Source organism: Somniosus microcephalus, chromosome 14, assembly GCF_052327205.1.
Source record: "Somniosus microcephalus isolate GS21.2 chromosome 14, FLI_Smic_1.0, whole genome shotgun sequence".
Taxonomy (NCBI): Eukaryota; Metazoa; Chordata; class Chondrichthyes; order Squaliformes; family Somniosidae; genus Somniosus; species Somniosus microcephalus.
The window spans coordinates 134,367,017-134,386,722 of NC_141000.1; the positions used below are offsets into that span (position 1 = coordinate 134,367,017).

General features: G+C 49.2%; 1 protein-coding gene across 3 annotated transcripts in view; it reads right to left on the reverse strand.

Annotated features, from left to right (window-relative positions):
• Nucleotides 1-19,706, reverse strand: part of cbsa (cystathionine beta-synthase a) — a 48,321-nt gene that overhangs the window by 15,787 nt on the left and 12,828 nt on the right. For all 3 annotated transcript variants that reach the window (XM_086007348.1, XM_086007346.1, XM_086007347.1), the window contains 8 exons: nucleotides 12,481-12,550; nucleotides 11,723-11,814; nucleotides 11,279-11,404; nucleotides 10,687-10,771; nucleotides 5,862-5,967; nucleotides 5,531-5,608; nucleotides 4,531-4,665; nucleotides 1,416-1,524 (listed from right to left, as the gene is read on the reverse strand). In XM_086007348.1, coding sequence (XP_085863474.1) covers nucleotides 1,416-1,524; nucleotides 4,531-4,665; nucleotides 5,531-5,608; nucleotides 5,862-5,967; nucleotides 10,687-10,771; nucleotides 11,279-11,404; nucleotides 11,723-11,814; nucleotides 12,481-12,550 — 801 coding nt within the window. The remainder of the gene's footprint in view (nucleotides 1-1,415; nucleotides 1,525-4,530; nucleotides 4,666-5,530; nucleotides 5,609-5,861; nucleotides 5,968-10,686; nucleotides 10,772-11,278; nucleotides 11,405-11,722; nucleotides 11,815-12,480; nucleotides 12,551-19,706) is intronic.

The window sequence follows — 19,706 nt, forward strand, 5'->3', positions numbered from 1 at the left end:
TCTCAGCTAGTCACAATCTATATCAATGATTGGGATGAGGGGACCAAATGTATTCTATCCAAGTTTTCTGATGATACAAAGCTGGGTGGGAATGTAAGTTGTGAGGAGGATGCAAAGAGGCTTCAAGGGGATATAGACAGGCGAAGTGAGTGGGCAAGAACATGGCAAATGGAATATAATGTGGAGAAATGTGAAGTTATCCACTTTGGTAGGAAAAATAGAAAAGCAGAGTATTTCTTAAATGGAGAGAGATTGGGAAACGGTGTTCAGAGGGACCTGGGTGTCCTTGTACACGAATCACTGAAAGTTAACATGCAGGTACAGCAAGCAATGAAGAAAGCAAATGGTATGTTGGCCTTTATTACAACAGGATTTGAGTATAAGATAGACATCTTACTGCAATTATATAGGGCCCTGGTGAGACCACACCTGGAGTATTGTGTACAGTTTTGGTCTCCTTACCTAAGGAAGGATATACTTGCCATAGAGGGAGAGCAACAAAGGTTCACCAGACTGATTCCTGGGATGGGGGGATTGTCCTATGAGGAGAGACTGAGTAGACTAGGCCTATATTCCTAGAGTTTAGAAGAACGAGAGGGGATCTCATTGAAACATATAAAATTCTTACAGGGCTTGACAGGGTAGATGCAGGGAGGGTGTTTCCCCTGGCTGGGGAGTCTAGAACCAGGGGTCACAGTCTCAGAATAAGGGGTCAGCCATTTAGGACTGAGATGAGGAGAAATTTCTTCACTCAGAGGGTGGTGAATCTTTGGAATTCTCTACCCCAGAGGGCTGTGGAGGCTCAGTGGTTGAGTATATTCAAGACAGATATCGATAGATTTTTGGATATTAAGCGAATCAAGGGATATGGGGAGCGGGCGGGAAAGTGGAGTTAAGGTCGAAGATCAGCCATGATCTTATTGAATGGCGGAGCAGGCTCAAGGGGCCGAATGGCCAACTCCTGCTCCTATTTCTTATGTTCTAAGCTGAGGCTGTTCTCCATATAACAGAGAAGGAGATTTAATAGCGGTGTTCAAAATCATGAGCGGTTTTGATAGAGTAAATAAAGAGAAACTGTTTCCAATTGGGGAAGGGTCAAGAATGAGGGGGCACAGATTTAAGGAGATTGGCAAATGAACCAGAGGGGAGATGAGGAGAAAAAAATTGCGCGGCGAGTTGTTGTGATCTGGAATGCGCTGCCTGAAAGGCGGTGGAAGCAGATTCAATAATAACTTTCAAAAGGGAATTTGATAAATATTGCAGGGCTATGGGGAAAGAGCAGGAGAGTAGGACTAATTGGAGAGCTCTTTTAAAGAGCCGGCACAGGCACGATGGGCTGAATGGCCTCCTGTGCCGCATCATTCTATGATTCCAATACAGAGCCCGAGCCCTATAGCCACAGTGAGGGGCAGTACCTGTTTGAACTGCTGGTATGGAACCAGAGAGACTGGATCGGATTGTTGAACCTTTGCAGCCAGGATGGAACTGAGCATCTGATTCAGAGAAACCACTCCCAGGACCTTCCTGCAAACACAAACCAATACAGCATCACACACAATTCACAGCATCCGCTACACCCAGCTCCCCACCTGCCCCAACATCCCAACCTTCTCCCGCCCCCCACCCTGCCCTCACCCCCAACCTTCCCCCCACCCCCACCCCAAACTTCTCCCGCCCCCCAACCTTCCCCCCGCCCGCCCCAACATCCCAACCTTCTCCCACCCCCCACCCTGCCCTCACCCCCAACCTTCCCCCCGCCCCCACCCCAAACTTCTCCCGCCCCCCCAACCTTCCCCCCACCCTGCCCTCCCCTGGCCCCAACCTACCCTCCCCCTGCCCCCCACCCCAACCTTCCCCCCGCCCCAACCTACCCTCCCCCCGCCCCACCCTCCCCTCCCCCCGCCCCAACCTTCCCTCCCCCCGCCCCAACCTACCGTCCCCCCGCCCCATGTTGTGTGGCACCACCACCGTGCTAAATGGGATAGATTCAGAACAGATCTAACAGCTCAAAACTGGGCATCCATGAGGTGCTGTGGGTCATCAGCAGCAGCAGAATTGTATTCCACCACAATCTGTAACCTCATGCCCCGGCATATCCCTCACTCTACCATTACCACCAAGCCAGGGGACCAACCCTGGTTCAATAAGGAGTGTAGAAGAACATGCCAGGAGCAGCACCAGGTGTACCTAAAAATGAGGTGCCAACCTGGGGAAGCTGCAACACAGGACTACGTGCATGCTAAAAAGTGGAAGCAGCATGCTATAGACAGGGCTAAGCGATCCCACAATCAACAGATCAGATCAAAGCTCTGCAGTCCTGCCCCATCCAGTCATGAATGGTGGTGGACCATTAAACAACTAACGGGAGGACTAGGCTCCATGAATATCCCTATCCTCAATGATGGTGGAGCCCAGCACGAGTGTAAAAGACAAGGCTGAAGCGTTTGCAACCATCTTCAGCCAGAAGTGCCGAGTGGATGATCCATATCGGCCTCCTCCTGAGGTCCCCACCATCACAGAAGCCAGTCTTCAGCCAATTCGATTCACTCCATGTGATATCAAGAAACGGCTGAGCGCACTGGATACAGCAAAGGCTATGGGCCCCGACAACATCCCGGCTATCGTGCTGAAGACTTGTGCTCCAGAACTAGCCGCACCTCTAGCCAAGCTGTTCCAGTACAGCTACAACACTGGCATCTATCCGACAATGTGGAAAACTGCCCATGTATGTCCTGTCCACAAAAAGCAGGACAAATCCAATCTGGCCAATTACCACCCCATCAGTCTACTCTCAATCATCAGCAAAGCGATGGAAGGTGTCATCAACAGTGCTATCAAGCAGCACTTACCAATAACCTGCTCACGGATGCCCAGTTTGGGTTCCGCCAAGACCACTCGGCTCCCAACCTCATTATAGACTTGGTCCAAACATAGGCAAAGGAGCTGAATTCAAGAGGTGAGGTGAGAGTGACTGCCCTTGACATCAAGGCAGCATTTGACCGAGTGTGGCATCAAGGAGCCCTAGTAAAACTGAAGTCAATGGGAATGAGGGGGAAAACTCTCCACTGGCTGGAATCATACCTAGCACAAAGGAAGATGGTTGTGGTGGTTGAAGGTCAATCATCACAGCCCCAGGACATCGCTGCAGGAGTTCCTCAGGGCAGTGTCCTAGGCCCAACCATCTTCAGCTGCTTCATCAATGACCTTCCCTCCAACATAAGGTCAGAAATAGGGATGTTCGCTGATGACTGTTCAGCACCTTTCACAACTCCTCAGATAATGAAGCAGTCCATGCCCATATGCAACAAGACCTGGACGACATTCAGGCTTGGGCTGATAACTGGCAGGTTACATTCGCGCCACAGAAGTGCCAGGCAATGACTATAGGCAACAAGCGAGAGTCTAACCACCTCCCCTTGACATTCAATGGCATTACCATTGCCGAATCCCCCACCATCAACATCCTGGGGGGTCACCATTGACCAGAAACTTAACTGGACCAGCCACATAAATACTGTGGCAACAAGAGCAGGTCAGAGGCTGGGTATTCTGCGCCGAGTGTCTCACCTCCTGACTCCCCAAAGCCTTTCCAACTCTACAAGGCACAAGTAAGGAGTGTGATGGAATACTCTCCACTTGCCTGGATGAGTGCAGCTCCAACAACACTCAAGAAGCTCGACACCATCCAGGACAAAGCAGCCCGCTTGATTTGGCACCCCATCCACCACCTTCAACATTCACTCCCTCCACCACCGGCGTACCGTGGCTGCAGTGTGTACCATCTACAAGATGCACTGCAGCAACTCGCCAAGGCTTCTTCGGCAGCACCTCCCAAACCCGTGACCTCTTCCACCTAGAAGGACAAGGGCAGCAGGCGCATGGGAACACCACCACCTCCAAGTTCCCCTCCAAGTCACACATCATCTCGACTTGGAAATATATCGGCCGTTCCTTCATCGTCGCTGGGTTAAAATCCTGGAACTCCCTCCCTAACAGCACTGTGGGAGCACCTTCACCACACGGACTGCTGCGGTTCAAGGAGGCGGCTCATCGCCAGCTTCTCAAGGGCAACTAGGGATGGGCAATAAATGCCGGCCTTATCAGCGACACCCAGATCCCATAAACAATTTTTAAAAAGTACAGCGTAGATTCGCCAGGATGACATCAGGTTATAAGGAGAGACCCGAGATACTGGGACTGTTTCCACTGGAGTAAAGAAGGCTAAGCGGAGATTTCATAGAGGTTTTAAAATTATAAATGATTTTAATAGAGTAGATAGGGAAAGACAATTGCATCCAGTTGAGGAGTCAGTGTCGAGAGGACATCAATTTAAAATTATCGCTGAGAGAGGTGGGTGGATTGGAGAAATTTCTCCACAGTGGGTTTTTGGAGCTTTTTCACAGGCAGGAATTGAGCCATTATATTGTTTAATGGAAAACTAGATAAATCTTTGAAACAGAGAAAGATACAGGGGTATAGGGAGAGAGCGGGCAGTGAGATTAGCCTACACAGGGCCCCTCGAACACTTACCCTCCACCACTGACCACGGGAGCCTGGTCGTATCCTCTCTCTCGGAGAATCTCAATTATCCTCTGGCAGGAGACAGACGGCAGCACAGTGAGAGGAGGAGAGACATTCAGCTCCTCAACCCGTGACTTCCACCACCTGTGAACAGGTACAAACATCAGATTACACCGTACCCCAGGGAGTCAGTGTGTGTGGAACCCGTACCCCAGTTAGAGTCAGCGTCTGTGGAACCCGTACCCCAGTGAGAGTCCGTGTCTGTGGAACCCGTACCCCAGTGAGAGTCAGTGTGTGTGGAACCCGTACCCCAGTGAGAGTCAGTGTCTGTGGAACCCGTACCCCAGTGAGAGTCAGTGTGTGTGGAACCCGTACCCCAGTGAGAGTCAGTGTGTGTGGAACCCGTACCCCAGTGAGAGTCGGTGTCAGTGGAACCCGTACCCCAGGGAGTCAGTGTGTGTGGAACCCATACCCCAGTGAGAGTCGGTGTCAGTGGAACCCGTACCCCAGTGAGAGTCGGTGTCAGTGGAACCCGTACCCCAGTGAGAGTCAGTGTCTGTGGATCCCATACCCCAGTGAGAGTCAGTGTCTGTGGAACCCGTACCAGTCAGTGTGTGTGGAACCCGTACCAGTCAGTGTGTGTGGAACCCATACCCCAGTGAGAGTCAGTGTGTGGAACCCGTACCCCAGTGAGAGTCAGTGTGTGTGTAACCCGTACCCCAGTGAGAGTCAGTGTGTGTGGAACCCGTACCCCAGCGAGAGTTAGTGCCTGTGGAACCCGTACCCCAGTGAGAGTCGGTGTCAGTGGAACCCGTAACCCAGTGAGAGTCAGTGTCAGTGGAACCCGTACCCCAGTGAGAGTCAATGTCTGTGAAACCCTTTCCACAGTGAGAGTCAGTGTGTGTGGAGCCCGTACCCCAGTGAGAGTCAGTGTGTGGAGAACCCGTACCCCAGTGAGAGTCAGTGTCTGTGGCATCCAGGGAGGTTTGTTGTTCGACATTATTCTTACCAGGGCTTCTTGCCGCGGTCCGGACAGTCCAGTTCGAAACCGTTCTGCTTCATCCACCCATCGCTGAGGAACTTGGTCCTGGAGAAACAGGGAAACAAGTCAGTACACAGAACCCCCATGGCATTCCCCACATCCAGGGGCGGCATCTGGGCCCCCACTGCAGGGCAGAAAAACGAGGGGCCGGGGGGGAGGCAGAGGGGGCCGGGGGGGAGGCAGAGGGGGCCGGGGGGGAGGCAGAGGGGGCCGGGGGGGAGGCAGAGGGGGGGAGGCAGAGGGGGCCGGGGGGGAGGCAGAGGGGGTCGGGGGGGGAGGCAGAGGGGCCGGGACTTACATGTAGTTGCGGATGGAATCCGGGAGGATGACCACACAGCGTTGATCTTCCTTTAGGTCTTGCGCAGCCTGCAGAGCGATGGAGACCGCACTCCCCGAGCTCCCGCCTGACAACAGAATCAGACAAATCAGATCAGCCCTGTCTCACCCCCTCCCTCACCCACTGCGCCCCCACCCCCTACCCCTCCCACCCACCCACCCTCCCACCTCCCTTTCATAAAACCATGTTGACTCTGCTTTAATATATTATGATTTTCTGAATGACCTGCTACCACTTCCTTAATGATGGACTCCAGCATTTCCCCAATGACAGATGTTAGTTTAACTGGTCGATAGTTGCCTGGTCAACTATTGGCAGGATGTGACTAGTGGTGTCCCACAGGGATCTGTGTTGGGGCCTCAACTATTCACAATATTTATTAACAACTTAGATGATAGGATAGAAAGTCATGTATCCAAATTTGCCGATGACACAAAGATAGGCGGCATTGTAGGCAGTGTAGATAAAAGCATAAAATTACACAGGGATATCGACAGATTAAGTGAATGGGCAAAACTGTGGCAAATGGATTTCAATGTCGGCAAATGTGAGGTCATCCACTCTGGACCTAAACAGGATCGAACAGGGGACTTTCTAAATGGTGAAAGGCTAAAAACAGTGGAGGTCCAAAGAGACTCGGGGGTCCAGGTACATCGATCATTAAAATGTCATGAACAGGTACAGAAAATAATCACAAAGGCTAATGGGATGCTGGCCTTTATATCTCGAGGACTAGAATCCAAGGGGGTAGAAGTTATGCTGCAGCTGTACAAAGCCCTGGTTAGACCACACCTGGAGCACTGGGAGCAGTTCTGGGCACCACACCTTAGGAAGGATATATTGGTCTTGGAGGGAGTGCAGCGTAGGTTTACCAGAATGATACCCGGACTTCAAGGGTTAAATTCCGAGGAGAGATTACACAAACTAAGGTTGTATTCCCTGGAATTTAGAAGGTTAAAGGGTGATCTGATCGAAGTTTTCAGGATATTAAGGGGAACAGATAAACAGATACAAACAACAAATGTGCAGTTAAAATTGGAGACAAACAAACAAAATACTTCCCACAGGGGCGGGGGGTGACGCAGGGCTTGCCAATCTCACCGACACTTTAATATTTACATAAATGAGTTGGCAAAACTACTTGAACAATCTACAGCACCCGGCCTCACCCTATATGAATCCAAGGTTAAATTCCTCCTCTATGCAGACGACCTGGTTCTGCTGTCACCAACTAAGGAGGGTCTACAGCAGAACCTGGATCTGCTGGAGTCGGTCTGCCAGACTTGGGCCCTGACAATAAATCCCCAAAAAACCAAAGTCCTTGTGTTCCAGCAAAGATCCAGACATCAGGGACCCAAAATAAATTTCACACTAGGAAAAACCAAAATTGAACAAACCACTAACTACACATACTTGGGCTTAAAAATCAGTTCTACGGGAAATTTCAAACTGGCTGTGAATGAACTGAAAGAGAAAGCAAGAAGGGCTTTCTATGCCATTAAAAAATCAATCCAAATAGAAATCCCAATTAGCATTTGGCTCAAAATTTTCAAATCAGTAATTGAACCAATTGCACTCTATGGCAGTGAGGTGTGGGGACCGCTAACACAACAAGAATTTGCAAAATGGGACAAACACCCAATTGAGATCCTACATGCAGAATTCTGTAAAAGTATCCTCCGGACTCAAAGGAAAACCGTAAACAATGCATGCAGGGCAGAACTAGGCCAATATCCATTAATAATCACTATCCAAAAAAGAGCCACCAAATTTTGGAAACACCTAGAAATGAGCAACCCCCAATGCTATCATTACGAAGCCCTGAAATGCCAAGAGAGGACCATAAAGAAGAATACCCTCAGTCAACTAGTCCTGGGACTCAGTGAAGTAACTACTAACACTACTAACAATAACCAGCCCCAGGACAGTGACAGCGTAACACAAAGAATTCGACCCAACACAATCGTCGCTAAGCAAAAGGAAAAATATCTGTCATATTGGGCAGAAACAACAAAAGCCCAAAGCAAACTCAATTGCTACTTGGCCCTAAACAGACAATACAACATAGCTGATTACCTGACCATGGTAAAGGATAGCAAACTGAGAAAAACCTTGACAATGTACAGACTTAGTGAACATAGCCTGGCGATCGAAAAAGGTAGACACAGGCAGACCCGGCTACCAAGAGAGGACAGGATATGCTCTCACTGCAGTCAGGGAGTGGTGGAGACAGAGATGCACTTCCTCACAGCTTGTAGAAAATATCAGGGCATAAGGGAGAATTTCTACCCAAAATTCACAAAAATATGCCCGGAATTCAGAAATTTGAATGACGACCAAAAACTCCCATACCTACTAGGGGAAGAGAGAAATTGCGTAACACTAGCGGCACACTATGTTACAGCTTGCCATAAACAGAGGGACAACCACTAAATATAAGAAAAAAGAGTATATACAAATTATATGAAAGTATATTTATACACTCAGGGATATATCTGTTTATACACTGTATGGATAGATCTGTATTTTTGTGAACAAACATGAATGTTTTCCGATGCTTTGGCAACATAAGATGTAACTTGTCATGCCAATAAAGCGATTTGAATTGAATTGAATTGAATTGAATTGAGAAACTATTTCCGCTGGTTGGGGATTCTAGGACTAGGGGGCAGAGTCTAAAAATTAGAGCCAGACCTTTCAGGAGTGAAATTAGGAAACACTTCGACATACAAAGGGTGGTAGAAGTTTGGAACTCTCTTCCGCAAACGGCAATTGATGCAAAATCAATTGTTAATTTTAAATCTGAGATTGGTAGATTTTTGTTAACCAAAGGTATTAAGGGACATGGGGAAAGGCGGGTAGATGGAGTTAGATCAGCGATCAACCATGATCTCATCGAGTGGCTCAATGGCCTCCTCCTGTTCCTATGTTCCACCACCACCACCCCCCCGCCAACCGATACCCCACCCACTGAACCCCCAAACACCACACCCCCCCCACCAGCCCACCCCATTCACTGACCCCCCCAAACACCACACCAGCCCACCCCACCCACTGACCCCCCCAAACACCACCTCCCCCACCCACTGAACCCCCCAAACACCACACCCCCCCACCAACCCACCCCACTCACTAACCCCCCCAAACACACCAGCCCACCCCACCCACTGACCCCCCACCAGCCCACCCCACTTACTGACCCCCCCAAACACACCCCCCCCACCCACTGACCCCCCAAACACCGCACCAGCCCACCCCACCCACTGACCCTCCACCAGCCCATCCCACCCACTGAACCCCCCAAACACACCAGCCCACCCCACCCACTGACCCCCCACCAGCCCACCCCACCCACTGAACCCCCCAAACACACCACACCCCCCCACCCACTGACCCCCCAAACACACCAGCCCACCCAATTCACAATTCAAATCGCTTTATTGGCATGATAAGTTGCATCTTATGTTGCCAAAGCATCAAAATACATTTATGGTTGAGCACATAAACGCAGTTCTATTCATACAGTGTATAAACAGGTATATCCGAGTGTATAAATATACATTCGCATTGTTTATATATATTCATTTCTTAGTTTACTGGTTGTCCCTCTGTTCATGGCAAGCTGTAACATAGTGTGCCGCCAGTGTTACACAGCTTCTCTCCTCTCCCAGTAGGAATGGGAGTTTTTGGTTGTCATTCAGATTTCTGAATTCAGGGCATATTTGTGAGAATTTTTGGTAGAAATTCTCCCTGATGTCCTGATATTTTCCACAGGCTGTGAGGAAGTGCATCTCTGTCTCCACCACTCCCTGACTGCAGTGAGAGCATATCCTGTCTTCTCTTGGCAGCCTGGTCTGCCTGTGTCTGCCTTTTTCGATCGCTAGGCTATGTTCGCTAAGTCTGTACCTTGTCAAGGTTCTTCTCAGTTTGTTATCCTTTACCATGGTCAGGTAATCAGCTATGTTGTATTGTCTGTTTAGGGCCAAGTAGCAATTGAGTTTGCTTTGGGTTTTTGTTGTTTCTGCCCAATATGTCAGATATTTTTCCTTTTGCTTAGCGACGATTGTGTTGGGTCGAATTCTTTGTGTTACCCTGTCACTGTCCTGGGGCTGGTTATTGTTAGTATTGTTAGTAGTTACTTCACTGAGTCCCAGGACTAGTTGACTGAGGGTATTCTTCTTTATGGTCAGCTCTTGGCATTTCAGGGCGTCGTAGTGATAGCATTGGGGGTTGCTCATTTGTAGGTGGTTCCAAAATTTGGTGGCTCTTTTTTGGATAGTGATTATTAATGGATATTGGCCTAGTTCCGCCCTGCATGCATTGTTTACTGTTTTCCTTTGAGTCCGGAGGATACTTTTACAGAACCCACTGACCCCCCACCAGCCCATCCCACCCACTGAACCCCCCAAACACCACACCCCCCCACCCCACTCACTGACCCCCCCAACACACCAGCCCACCCCACCCACTGACCCCCCACCCCACCAACTGACCCCCCAAACACCACACCCCCACCAACCGACACCCCACCCACTGAACCCCCAAACACCACACCCCCCCACTAGCCCACCCCACTCACTGACCCCCCAAACACACCAGCCCACCCCACCCACTGAACCCCCCAAACACCACACCCCCCCACCAGCCCACCCCACTCACTGACCCCCCACTAGCCCACCCCACCCAGAGCCCCCCAAACACACCAGCCCACCCCTCCTCTGCCTCCCATCTAAATACCATCCCCTCCCCATCCACCCACCGACTCCCCCTCACCCCGATTTCTCACCACAGAGTAGACCCTCCTCTCTGATCAGCTGACGGGCGATTTGAAACGAGCTGTCATCGTTGCTCTTGTACCATTTATCTACAACCTGCAGAGATTAAAGGCAGTCAGACCCTGAACCCAAACCATCGAACACCCACAGCACAGACCCTGAACCCAAACCATCGAACACCCACAGCACAGACCCTGAACCCAAACCATCGAACACCCACAGCACAGACCCTGAACCCTGACCATCGAACACCCACAGCACAGACCCCACCACCTCTCTAACCCAGGGGTCACTGGGCAGTGATCAGGAGCAGGAACCCTGGCTGATTTCCCCTCTCTCTAACCCCGGGGTCACTGGGCAGTGATCAGGAGCAGGAACCCTGGCTGATTTCCCCTCCCCCCCCAATCGAAGCCCAAAGATGGAGGGAGTAACGTTAACTTTGGAAGTTGGTGATATAAAGGGTCGCTCATTCACTCACTCCCCATACAGGGATTCACATCATTGCTGAAGGTTAACATTCCGCCCAGTTTATCGAGTGGGCACTGTGTCTGCGGATTCACCCCTAGTCCACAGGTCAGACTGGACATGGCCGGAATCACTCACCGATCGATCGAGAACTGTTGGAATGAAATCGTAGCCAATTCCTTCCACTTCATACGTGCTGGTGTCCGATTGGTTGAGTTGCTCAGGTTCCGCCAGGATGGAACCTTCCGGATCAACTCCAATAATCTAAAGGCAAGAGAACGGTCAGCGCGAGTCCCCAAACCTTCACCTCAACCCAGGCTGCAAGAGAGTCGGAGAGTGAGCAACTTACAGAACCGCTACCTCCAATCCCCCTCCCCCAACACCACCCCACCCCTCCCCCCAACACCACCCCTCTCCCCAACTCCTACTCCCAACGTGCCCACCATCCCGAAACCCCGCCCCCCAACCCACCCCCCGAAACCCCGCCCACCATCCCCCAAAACCCCGCCCACCACCCCCCAAAACCCCGCCCACCCCCCCAAAACCCCGCCCCTGACCTCCCCCAAGCTGTGGTCGAGGTACCTTGCAGTTTGGACATTTCTCCTTTAGCTTCCTGGCGATCCCGGTGATGGTTCCTCCAGTTCCGGCCCCAGCGACAAACATGTCCACTTTTCCTAAAAGGGTCAGAAAGAGGGAATGAGAGACTCGGCCCATAAGTCACCACCACCTCCCTATCCCAAATTAGGGTCACCAGTCCCCACAACACCCCCCCCACCCCCAAACCGGGATCACCAGTTCAGAAGGTGGTGGGGGAAGGGGGTGGGGGGGAGATTGTGGTCTCCAGACCCACCAAAGAACTTCACTCAGCTCCTGGGATGGGGGATGTGCCGGAGGCTTGGGTGTAAATAGTCTTCATCTCAAGATCACCAGCTCATTTAAAGGGTGCAGGAAGTCTCCAACCAATCGTTCGACTGTTTAGCCCCCGACCTCTGAACCAATCCTCCCATCAATGGGAATTCCCCACCGCCAGCTTTTGGTGAAAGAGGGGAGGGGCAACAGACCGGCGTGACAGGCCCGGGGCCGCCCGTCTCCCCCCCGGACCGCCCCGTCTCCCCAATCTCACTGTGACAGGGCCCTGGATGTATAAATGAGTTTAGATTTAACCACTTTAGGCAGAGGGTGGTGAATGTGTGGACCAGACCCCAGGGGAGAAGTGGGGAAATTGGAGATATGTCCGAGGGTCTGGGTGAAGGGTTCGTTTTGGGATCAGACTGTACACACTGTAAAATAACAAGCCCACTAGTGAAGGTCAGTTCCAGGCACATGTTCACAAACCGTACCATCACATTGCTTGATTATCTCCTCCGCAGTCTGATCATAATGAACCAGGGGGTTGCTGGCATTCCGATACTGCAAGAGAGGAAACTGTTAATCTCAGTGCCAGATACACAACAGCTAACGCACACTGGAGACCCGTCCCTCGCAGACAGAGGCACCACTCCTGCACGGGACGCCCCCAGGCCCAGTGGGGTCTGGGGGTGGGGGAGAAGGTCCCTGGCAAGCCAATTGCAGCGCTTACACCAGGATCAAAGGTTGGCTGTTTTTCAGTCCCCGCTGACTCAACCTCGAATCCTTAGAGACAGGGATGCATGGGATGGTGCTGTGGATTGGGTGGGGGTGGGGTCTGTACCTGGGGTACACACGACTCCTGCACCCCCAGTCTGACAAAATACAAGACAGAGACCAGTTTTAAAGTAAGTTCAATGACTGCAGGTTAGCTGATCAAACCTGGGCCACCTCTCCAGTGCAGGGGGACAGGGGCCCAGCCAGACAGGGTTGAGCTCCAGTCCGTCTGGGGTACTGTAGAGTCTGGATTCAATCACATCAGGAGTAGTGACATTGCAAGAGGGTCAGTGGATACCGGAGAAATTTGCAAACCAGGTTTGAACGTGGAGTCCGCCCAGACATCACCCGTCTTGGGAGTTTCATTCCGAGGGAATCGGATGAACCAGGCTCTGGAGGGGGAGGAATTTCTGGATATTTTTATCCAGAACAGTCACACTCCAGAGGAAAACACAGGTTCAGGACGGGGAAGGTATGTTTGTTAGGGAGCTGGGTAGCAGGGACTTAGGAGAGGTTGAGAAGGAAGACCCGCAGACACTGGTCCTGTCCAACAGGTACAATATACTCGCTACCTGTGAGGACAAGGAGAAGGACTGCGGGGAGGACAGCCACAATGCAGACCAAGGCACCGTGGCTCAGAAGGCTGTCCGGGGGGTGGATGGAAAGAGCAGAATAGAAATGTAGTGATGGGGGATTCTATAATTAGGGGGGATAGATGGTGTCCTCGGCAGCCCTGAAGGGTGTGTTGCCAAGGTAAGGGATATCTCGAGGCAGCTGGAAAGGAATTTGGAAAGAGGGAATAAATCCAGTTGTCGTGGTCCATATCAGAACAAACAACATAGGTAGGAACAGGGAGGAGGTCCTGCTGAGGGAGTATCAGGAGTTAGGAACAGTCCAAAGATGTGCGGGTTAGGTTGATTGGCTATGATAAATTGACCCTTAGTGTTAGGGGGATTAAATACGTGGGGTTACGGGGATCGGGTGGGATATGTGTCGGTGCAGGCTCGATGGGCCGAAATGGCCTCTATCTGCACTGTGGGGTTTCTGTGATTCTGTGAACTTAAAAAAAAGCAGGACCTCAAGGGTATAATCTCTGGACTATTGCCTGAGCTACGTGCAAATTGGCGTAGGGACAGACAAATCAGGAGAATTAACACGTGGCTAAAGGGCTGGTATGGGAAAGAGTGGTTCCTTTCCATGGGACACTGGCACTAGTACAGGAAGGAGCTGTACCGATGGTACAGAGTCTACCTGAACCAGAATGGGACCCGTGTCTGAGCGGAAAGGGAAAATAGGGAGGTGGCAAAGGCTTTAAACTAGTAAGATTGGGGGGGGGGGGGGGCGGCAAGAGAAGGGATCTACAAGAATTGAAACAAGCGTATATATAAACGAAACAGGAAAGGAGAACATGGGACAGACTAAACTAAGGCAGGACATAAATGGCCAGGGAATAAATAGTTATAGAACAGGAGAGTAAAAAGATGGTTAAAAATAAAGTGAAAGGAACTGCTATTAAAAATGAGTTAAACTGTCTGTACAGCAATGCACACAGTGTCCATAATAAAACAGGAACTGGAGGCAATAATACATTGCGAGGAACCAGATATAGTTGGGATTACTGAGACATGGCTACAGAAAAATCAGGACTGGGAATTAAACATTGCAGGGTATAACATATTTAGAAAAGATAGGGAGGGGGAAAAAAGGGAGGCGGAGCAGTAACAGAATAGCAGTAGAAAAAACTGACACAGCCATCAGCAAGACAGAAATAGAATCCATGTGGATAGAGACAAAAGATAATGAAGGATCAATCACACTAATAGGTGTAGTCTACAGACCACAGGGAAATAATAATAATCATCATGGGGGATTTCAACAACCCCGATATTAATTGGACAGAAGAGGTAGGTAAAGGGGATAAGGGAATGGAGTTCCTACAATGTCTACAGGACTCCTTTCTAACCCAGTATGTAAAAAGCCCAACAAGGGAGGATTCGCTATTGGATCAAGTATTAGGGAATGAACCAGAGCAGATAAGAGAAGTAAAAGTAGGGGAACGTCTAGGCAATAGTGACCATAATATAATAGGCTTTAAGAAGATAATTGAGAAAGACATAAGTATGAAAAAGACCAGGGTAATAGATTGGAGAAAAGCTGATTTTGAGGGGCTGAGAATAGAACTTGGGAAAATAAAATGGGCAACAATATTGGCAAACAACGATGTAGAACAGCAATGGGAAACATTTAAAATGGTGTTCAACAGAGTGCAGGGACAATATATTCCACTAAAAGGAAAGAACAAACTAAACATTAATGAGACTCCATGGATGAATAAAGACATGAGGAAAAAATTGAGGGTAAGAAAAGAGACGTATATTAAGTACAAAGACAGCAGGGGAGTGCATGATAAGGGAGAATACGAAGAGATTAGGAAAGAAGTAAAAAAAATTAGAAAGTCAAAGAGGAACTATGAAATGAAATCATCAAGGATCATAAAGCAAAATATTTTACAGGCACATAAATAATAAAAGAAAGGTCAGGATGGGAATAGGGCCGCTAAGGGATGGTCAGGATAAAATCACAGGCAGTGATAGCGAAATGGCAGAAATACTAAATAATTACTTTGCTTCAGTATTTACCAGAGACAGAGAACAGGTGGACATGACATCGGAAGATGAGATTAGAAATGATATAACCGCATTTAAATTAAAAACAGGAGAAATAAGAAATAAATTAATCAAATTCAAAGAGGATAAACCCCCTGGTCCGGATGGATTACATCCACACATTTTTAAATAATCTAAAGAGACAGCAGAGGCAGCACTACACACACGCAAAGTGGAAGCCCATGGAATAAAAGGGACTGTGGCAGCATGGATACGGAGTTGGCTAAGTGACCAGAAACAGAGTAGTGGTGAACGGTTGTTTTTTCGGACTGGAGGAAGTTATACAGTGGGGTTCCCCAGAGTCGGTTCTAGGACCACTGCTTTTCTTGATATCAATGACTTGGATGTGGGTGTACAGGGCACAATTTCAAAATTTGCAGATGACACAAAACTTGGAAGTATAGTGAACAGTGAGGAAGAGAGTGATAGACTTCAAGAAGACATAGACAGGCTGGTGAAATGGGTGGACATGTGGCAGATGAAATTTAACGCAGAAAAGTGTGAAGTGATACATTTTGGTAGAAAGAATGAAGAGAGAAAATATAAACTAAAGGGTACAATCCTAAAGGGGGTGCATGAACAGAGAGACCTGGGGGTATATGTGCACAAATCATTGAAGGTGGCAGGGCAGGTTGAGAAAGTGGTTAAAAAAATCATACGGGATCCTGGGCTTCATGAACACAGGTATAGAGTACAAAAGTGTGGAAATTATGAACCACCTGTATAAAACACTGGTTCGGCCTCAACTGGAGTATTGTGTCCAATTCTGGGCACCGCACTTTAGGAAGGATGTGAAGGCCTTAGAGAGGGTGCAGAAAAGATTTACGCAAATGATTCCAGGGATGAGAAGCTGGGGTTGGTCTCCCAGAGAAGATTGAGGAGATTTGATAAAGGTGTTCAAAATCATGAGGGGTCTGGAGAGAGTAGATACAGAGAAACTGTTCCCATTGGCAGAAGGGTTGAGAACCAGAGGACAGAGATTTAAGGTGATTGGCAAAAGAACCAAAGGCGACATAGAAAAAGCTTTTTTACACAGCGAGTGATTAGGATCTGGAATGCACTGCCTGAAAGGGTGGTGGAGGCAGATTCAATCACGGCTTTCAAAAGGGAGTTGGAAAAGTACCTGGAAGCAAAACATTTGCAGGGCTACGGGGAAAGGGCGGGGGAGTGGGAGTAGCTGAGGTGCTCTTGCAGAGAGTCAGCATGGGCTTGATGGGCAGAATGGCCTATTTCCATGTTGTAACCATTCTATGATTCATTCTATGATTTAATAATTTGTTAGAAAAAGGTGTAATGCCAGAGGACTGGTGGATAGCTAACGTAATACCTATATTTAAGAAGGAAAATAGAACATGTCCAGGGAATTATAGACCAGTCAGCTGAATATCGGTGGTAGGAAAAATAATGGAATTCCTACTAAAGGAGAAAATAGAAGAACATTCTAGAAACCAAAAATATAATAGTCAGCATGGATTTCAAACGGGAAAGTCTTGTTTGACCACCTCATTCATTTTTTTTTTCATTTTTTTTTTTAAAAGAGGTAACAGAGAGAGTAGACAAGGGTAATGCAGTAGATGTAATTTATCTAGATTTCCAAAAGGCCTTTGATAAGGTACCCCATAATAGACCAATGAATAAGGTCAGAGAATGTGGAGTCAGGGGACAAGTAACAGAATGGATTGCTGGCTGGCTTCAAGACAGAAAGCAGAGAGTAGGGGTAAAGGGTAGCTATTCACAGTGGCAGAAGGTAGATAGTGGTGTTCCACAAGGATCAGTGCTGAACCACTGTTCACAATTTATATTAACGATTTAGACTTTGGAATCAAAAACACAATTTCTAAATTTGCGGATGACACCAAATTGAGGGGATAGTCAATACTGAGGAGGACTGCAACAAATTACAGGAGGACATTAATAAACTTGCAGAATGGGCAAATAATTGGCAAGTTTGAGGCATTAGATTTTGGTAAGTAAAATAAGGAAGTCATATTACTTGAAAAATAAGAATCTAAATGGGGTAGAGGAGGAAATGGATCTGTGGGTACAGATACACAAATCACTAAAGTGGCGACGCAGGTTAACAAGGTCATAAAAATAGCAAACCAAGCACTGGGGTTTATTTCTAGCGGGATAGGATTGAAAAGCAGGAATGTTATGTTAAACTTGTATCGAACCTTGGTTAGACCTCACTGGGAGCACTGCGTACAGTTCTGGTCGCCATATTATAAAAAGGATATAGAGGCACTGGAGAGGGTGCAGAGAAGATTTACAAGGATGATACCAGAATTACAAGGTTATACCCATCAGGAAAGGATGAACAGGCTGGGTCCCTCTTCTCTTGAAAAGACAAAGCTGAGTGGTGACCTAATAGAGGTCTTTAAAATTCTGAAAGGTTTGATAGAGTGGACACAGGAGCTGTGATTTTCTTCCTGGAGGCGGATTTGCGTTGGGAATGGTTGTGATCGGGTTCCTGTCCCGCTGCCGGCTCCTGCCACAACTTTTTGTTCATTGGCCTAGTTAAGCCCGCCGTGTGGGTTACCCGCCCTCAGCACAAGGTGTGGGTCTGGTCAGCTGATGTGCTGACGCGTTTGCAGCCGGTGCATTTAAGGGGCCGTTTCCCCCATTAGATCTCAGGTCGTTTCTGGTGCTCCTGACTGCTGCTTCTCACCACGATGTCTGCAGAGAAACAAAAGGCAGCTCCCCGCTTCAACGAGGACTCCCTCCATGTTCTGTACCCATCTGATGGAAGAAGGAAATCTCCTCAGCAAACAAAGGCAGCCTGGCTGCGAATAGCTGAGGAGGTCAGTGCCAGGTCCATGGTCAGACGCACCCGAGTCCAATGCAGGAAAAGGTTCAATGATCTCCTGCGCTCTTAAAAAAAGTGATTATAAAAGCTCATTTACCTTAATTCTGCTGTGCCTGTCATCACATCCCCATCACTCTGCACTGCTCACCCTCCTGCACATCCTAACTCACCCCTTGCACCATCCCCATCCCTCTCTCCCTATGCACAGATTCACTTCTCCATCTTACTATGCACCCCTCACACCCACCTTCAAGGTCATGCATTAACAACTAACAACTCAAAGGAGGGAACTTTGTTATGGGAACCCACTCCGTTACATTCTCCCTCTAAACATCGATCCGATCCATTCTTTACACTCATTCCATCGCTCTCACTGAAACGCCACTTCTTTCCCTCATTGCAGGAAAAGAGAGCCCACAATAAGAGGGAGAGAACAGGAGGAGGCCCAGCATCCTTATCACAGCTCACCCGCGCTGAGGAGGCCACTCTCGACATTGCGGGATCAGTGGAACAGCTCGAAGTGGGGGACGGCGAGAGGGGCTCAGTTGAATAACCTGGTGACAGAATGCTTCTCCGTCCATCTTATTTGGCTTTCATGAGTGACACGTGGCATCTGATGTCATTAGAAATTAAATGCTCATCATGTGTCTGCACATATTGCATGTCTAAACTCATGTCTTTCCTCTCCCACAGGACCATCAAGAGCCCCCCTCCCTACTGTCCATGAGGAAGAGCAGGAGCATTCCTCAGAGGAAACTGCATCTTCTGAGGGAGCAGCGTCAGCAGAAATGAGCGCACCCAGCACCAGTGCAGACACTCACACTTCGGTGGGACCTTCGCGAGATAGAGTAGTGTTGTCACCTGGTGTATCACAGCTCACAAGTGAGCATCAGCAGATGGTGGAGACAGGGACAGCAGTGGAGAGTCCTCGTCGGAGGCCGCAGGACGCTTCTAGCTTTGCTCAGCTGCATGTTAGACGCTGAGCCTCGGGGGCCATCCAGAAAGAGGGCGGTGCTGGAGTTTCAGGACCAAGTGCAGCGGAACTGAGCGAGAGCGGAGGCTGAGCAAATAAAAAGAGTGCGGCAGAGGAAGGCCCCAGAGCGGAGGCAGCGGACCCCAGAGCGGGAGCAACTCAACAAAGGCAGAATTTGAAAGAGTGACGTCAGAATTAAAAAGTGACGTCAGCACAAGGGAAGGAGCCGATTGGTGAGTAGCTGGTTAAGTGTTTCTAGTTCTTAGTCTATAAAGTAAAGGCATGGCAGGGCAGCTCAGTCCCGTGGAGTGCACATCCTGTGCCATGTGGGAAGTCCTGGATGCTTCGCGTAGTCTGGACGACCACATGTGCGGGAAGTGTCGCCAGCTACAGCAACTTGAGCTCCAGGTGCTAGGGTCAAGGATGTCACTGAGCGGCTGCAGGACACTCTGAGGGGGCACGGTGAACAGCCAGAGGTCGTGGTCCATATCGGTACCA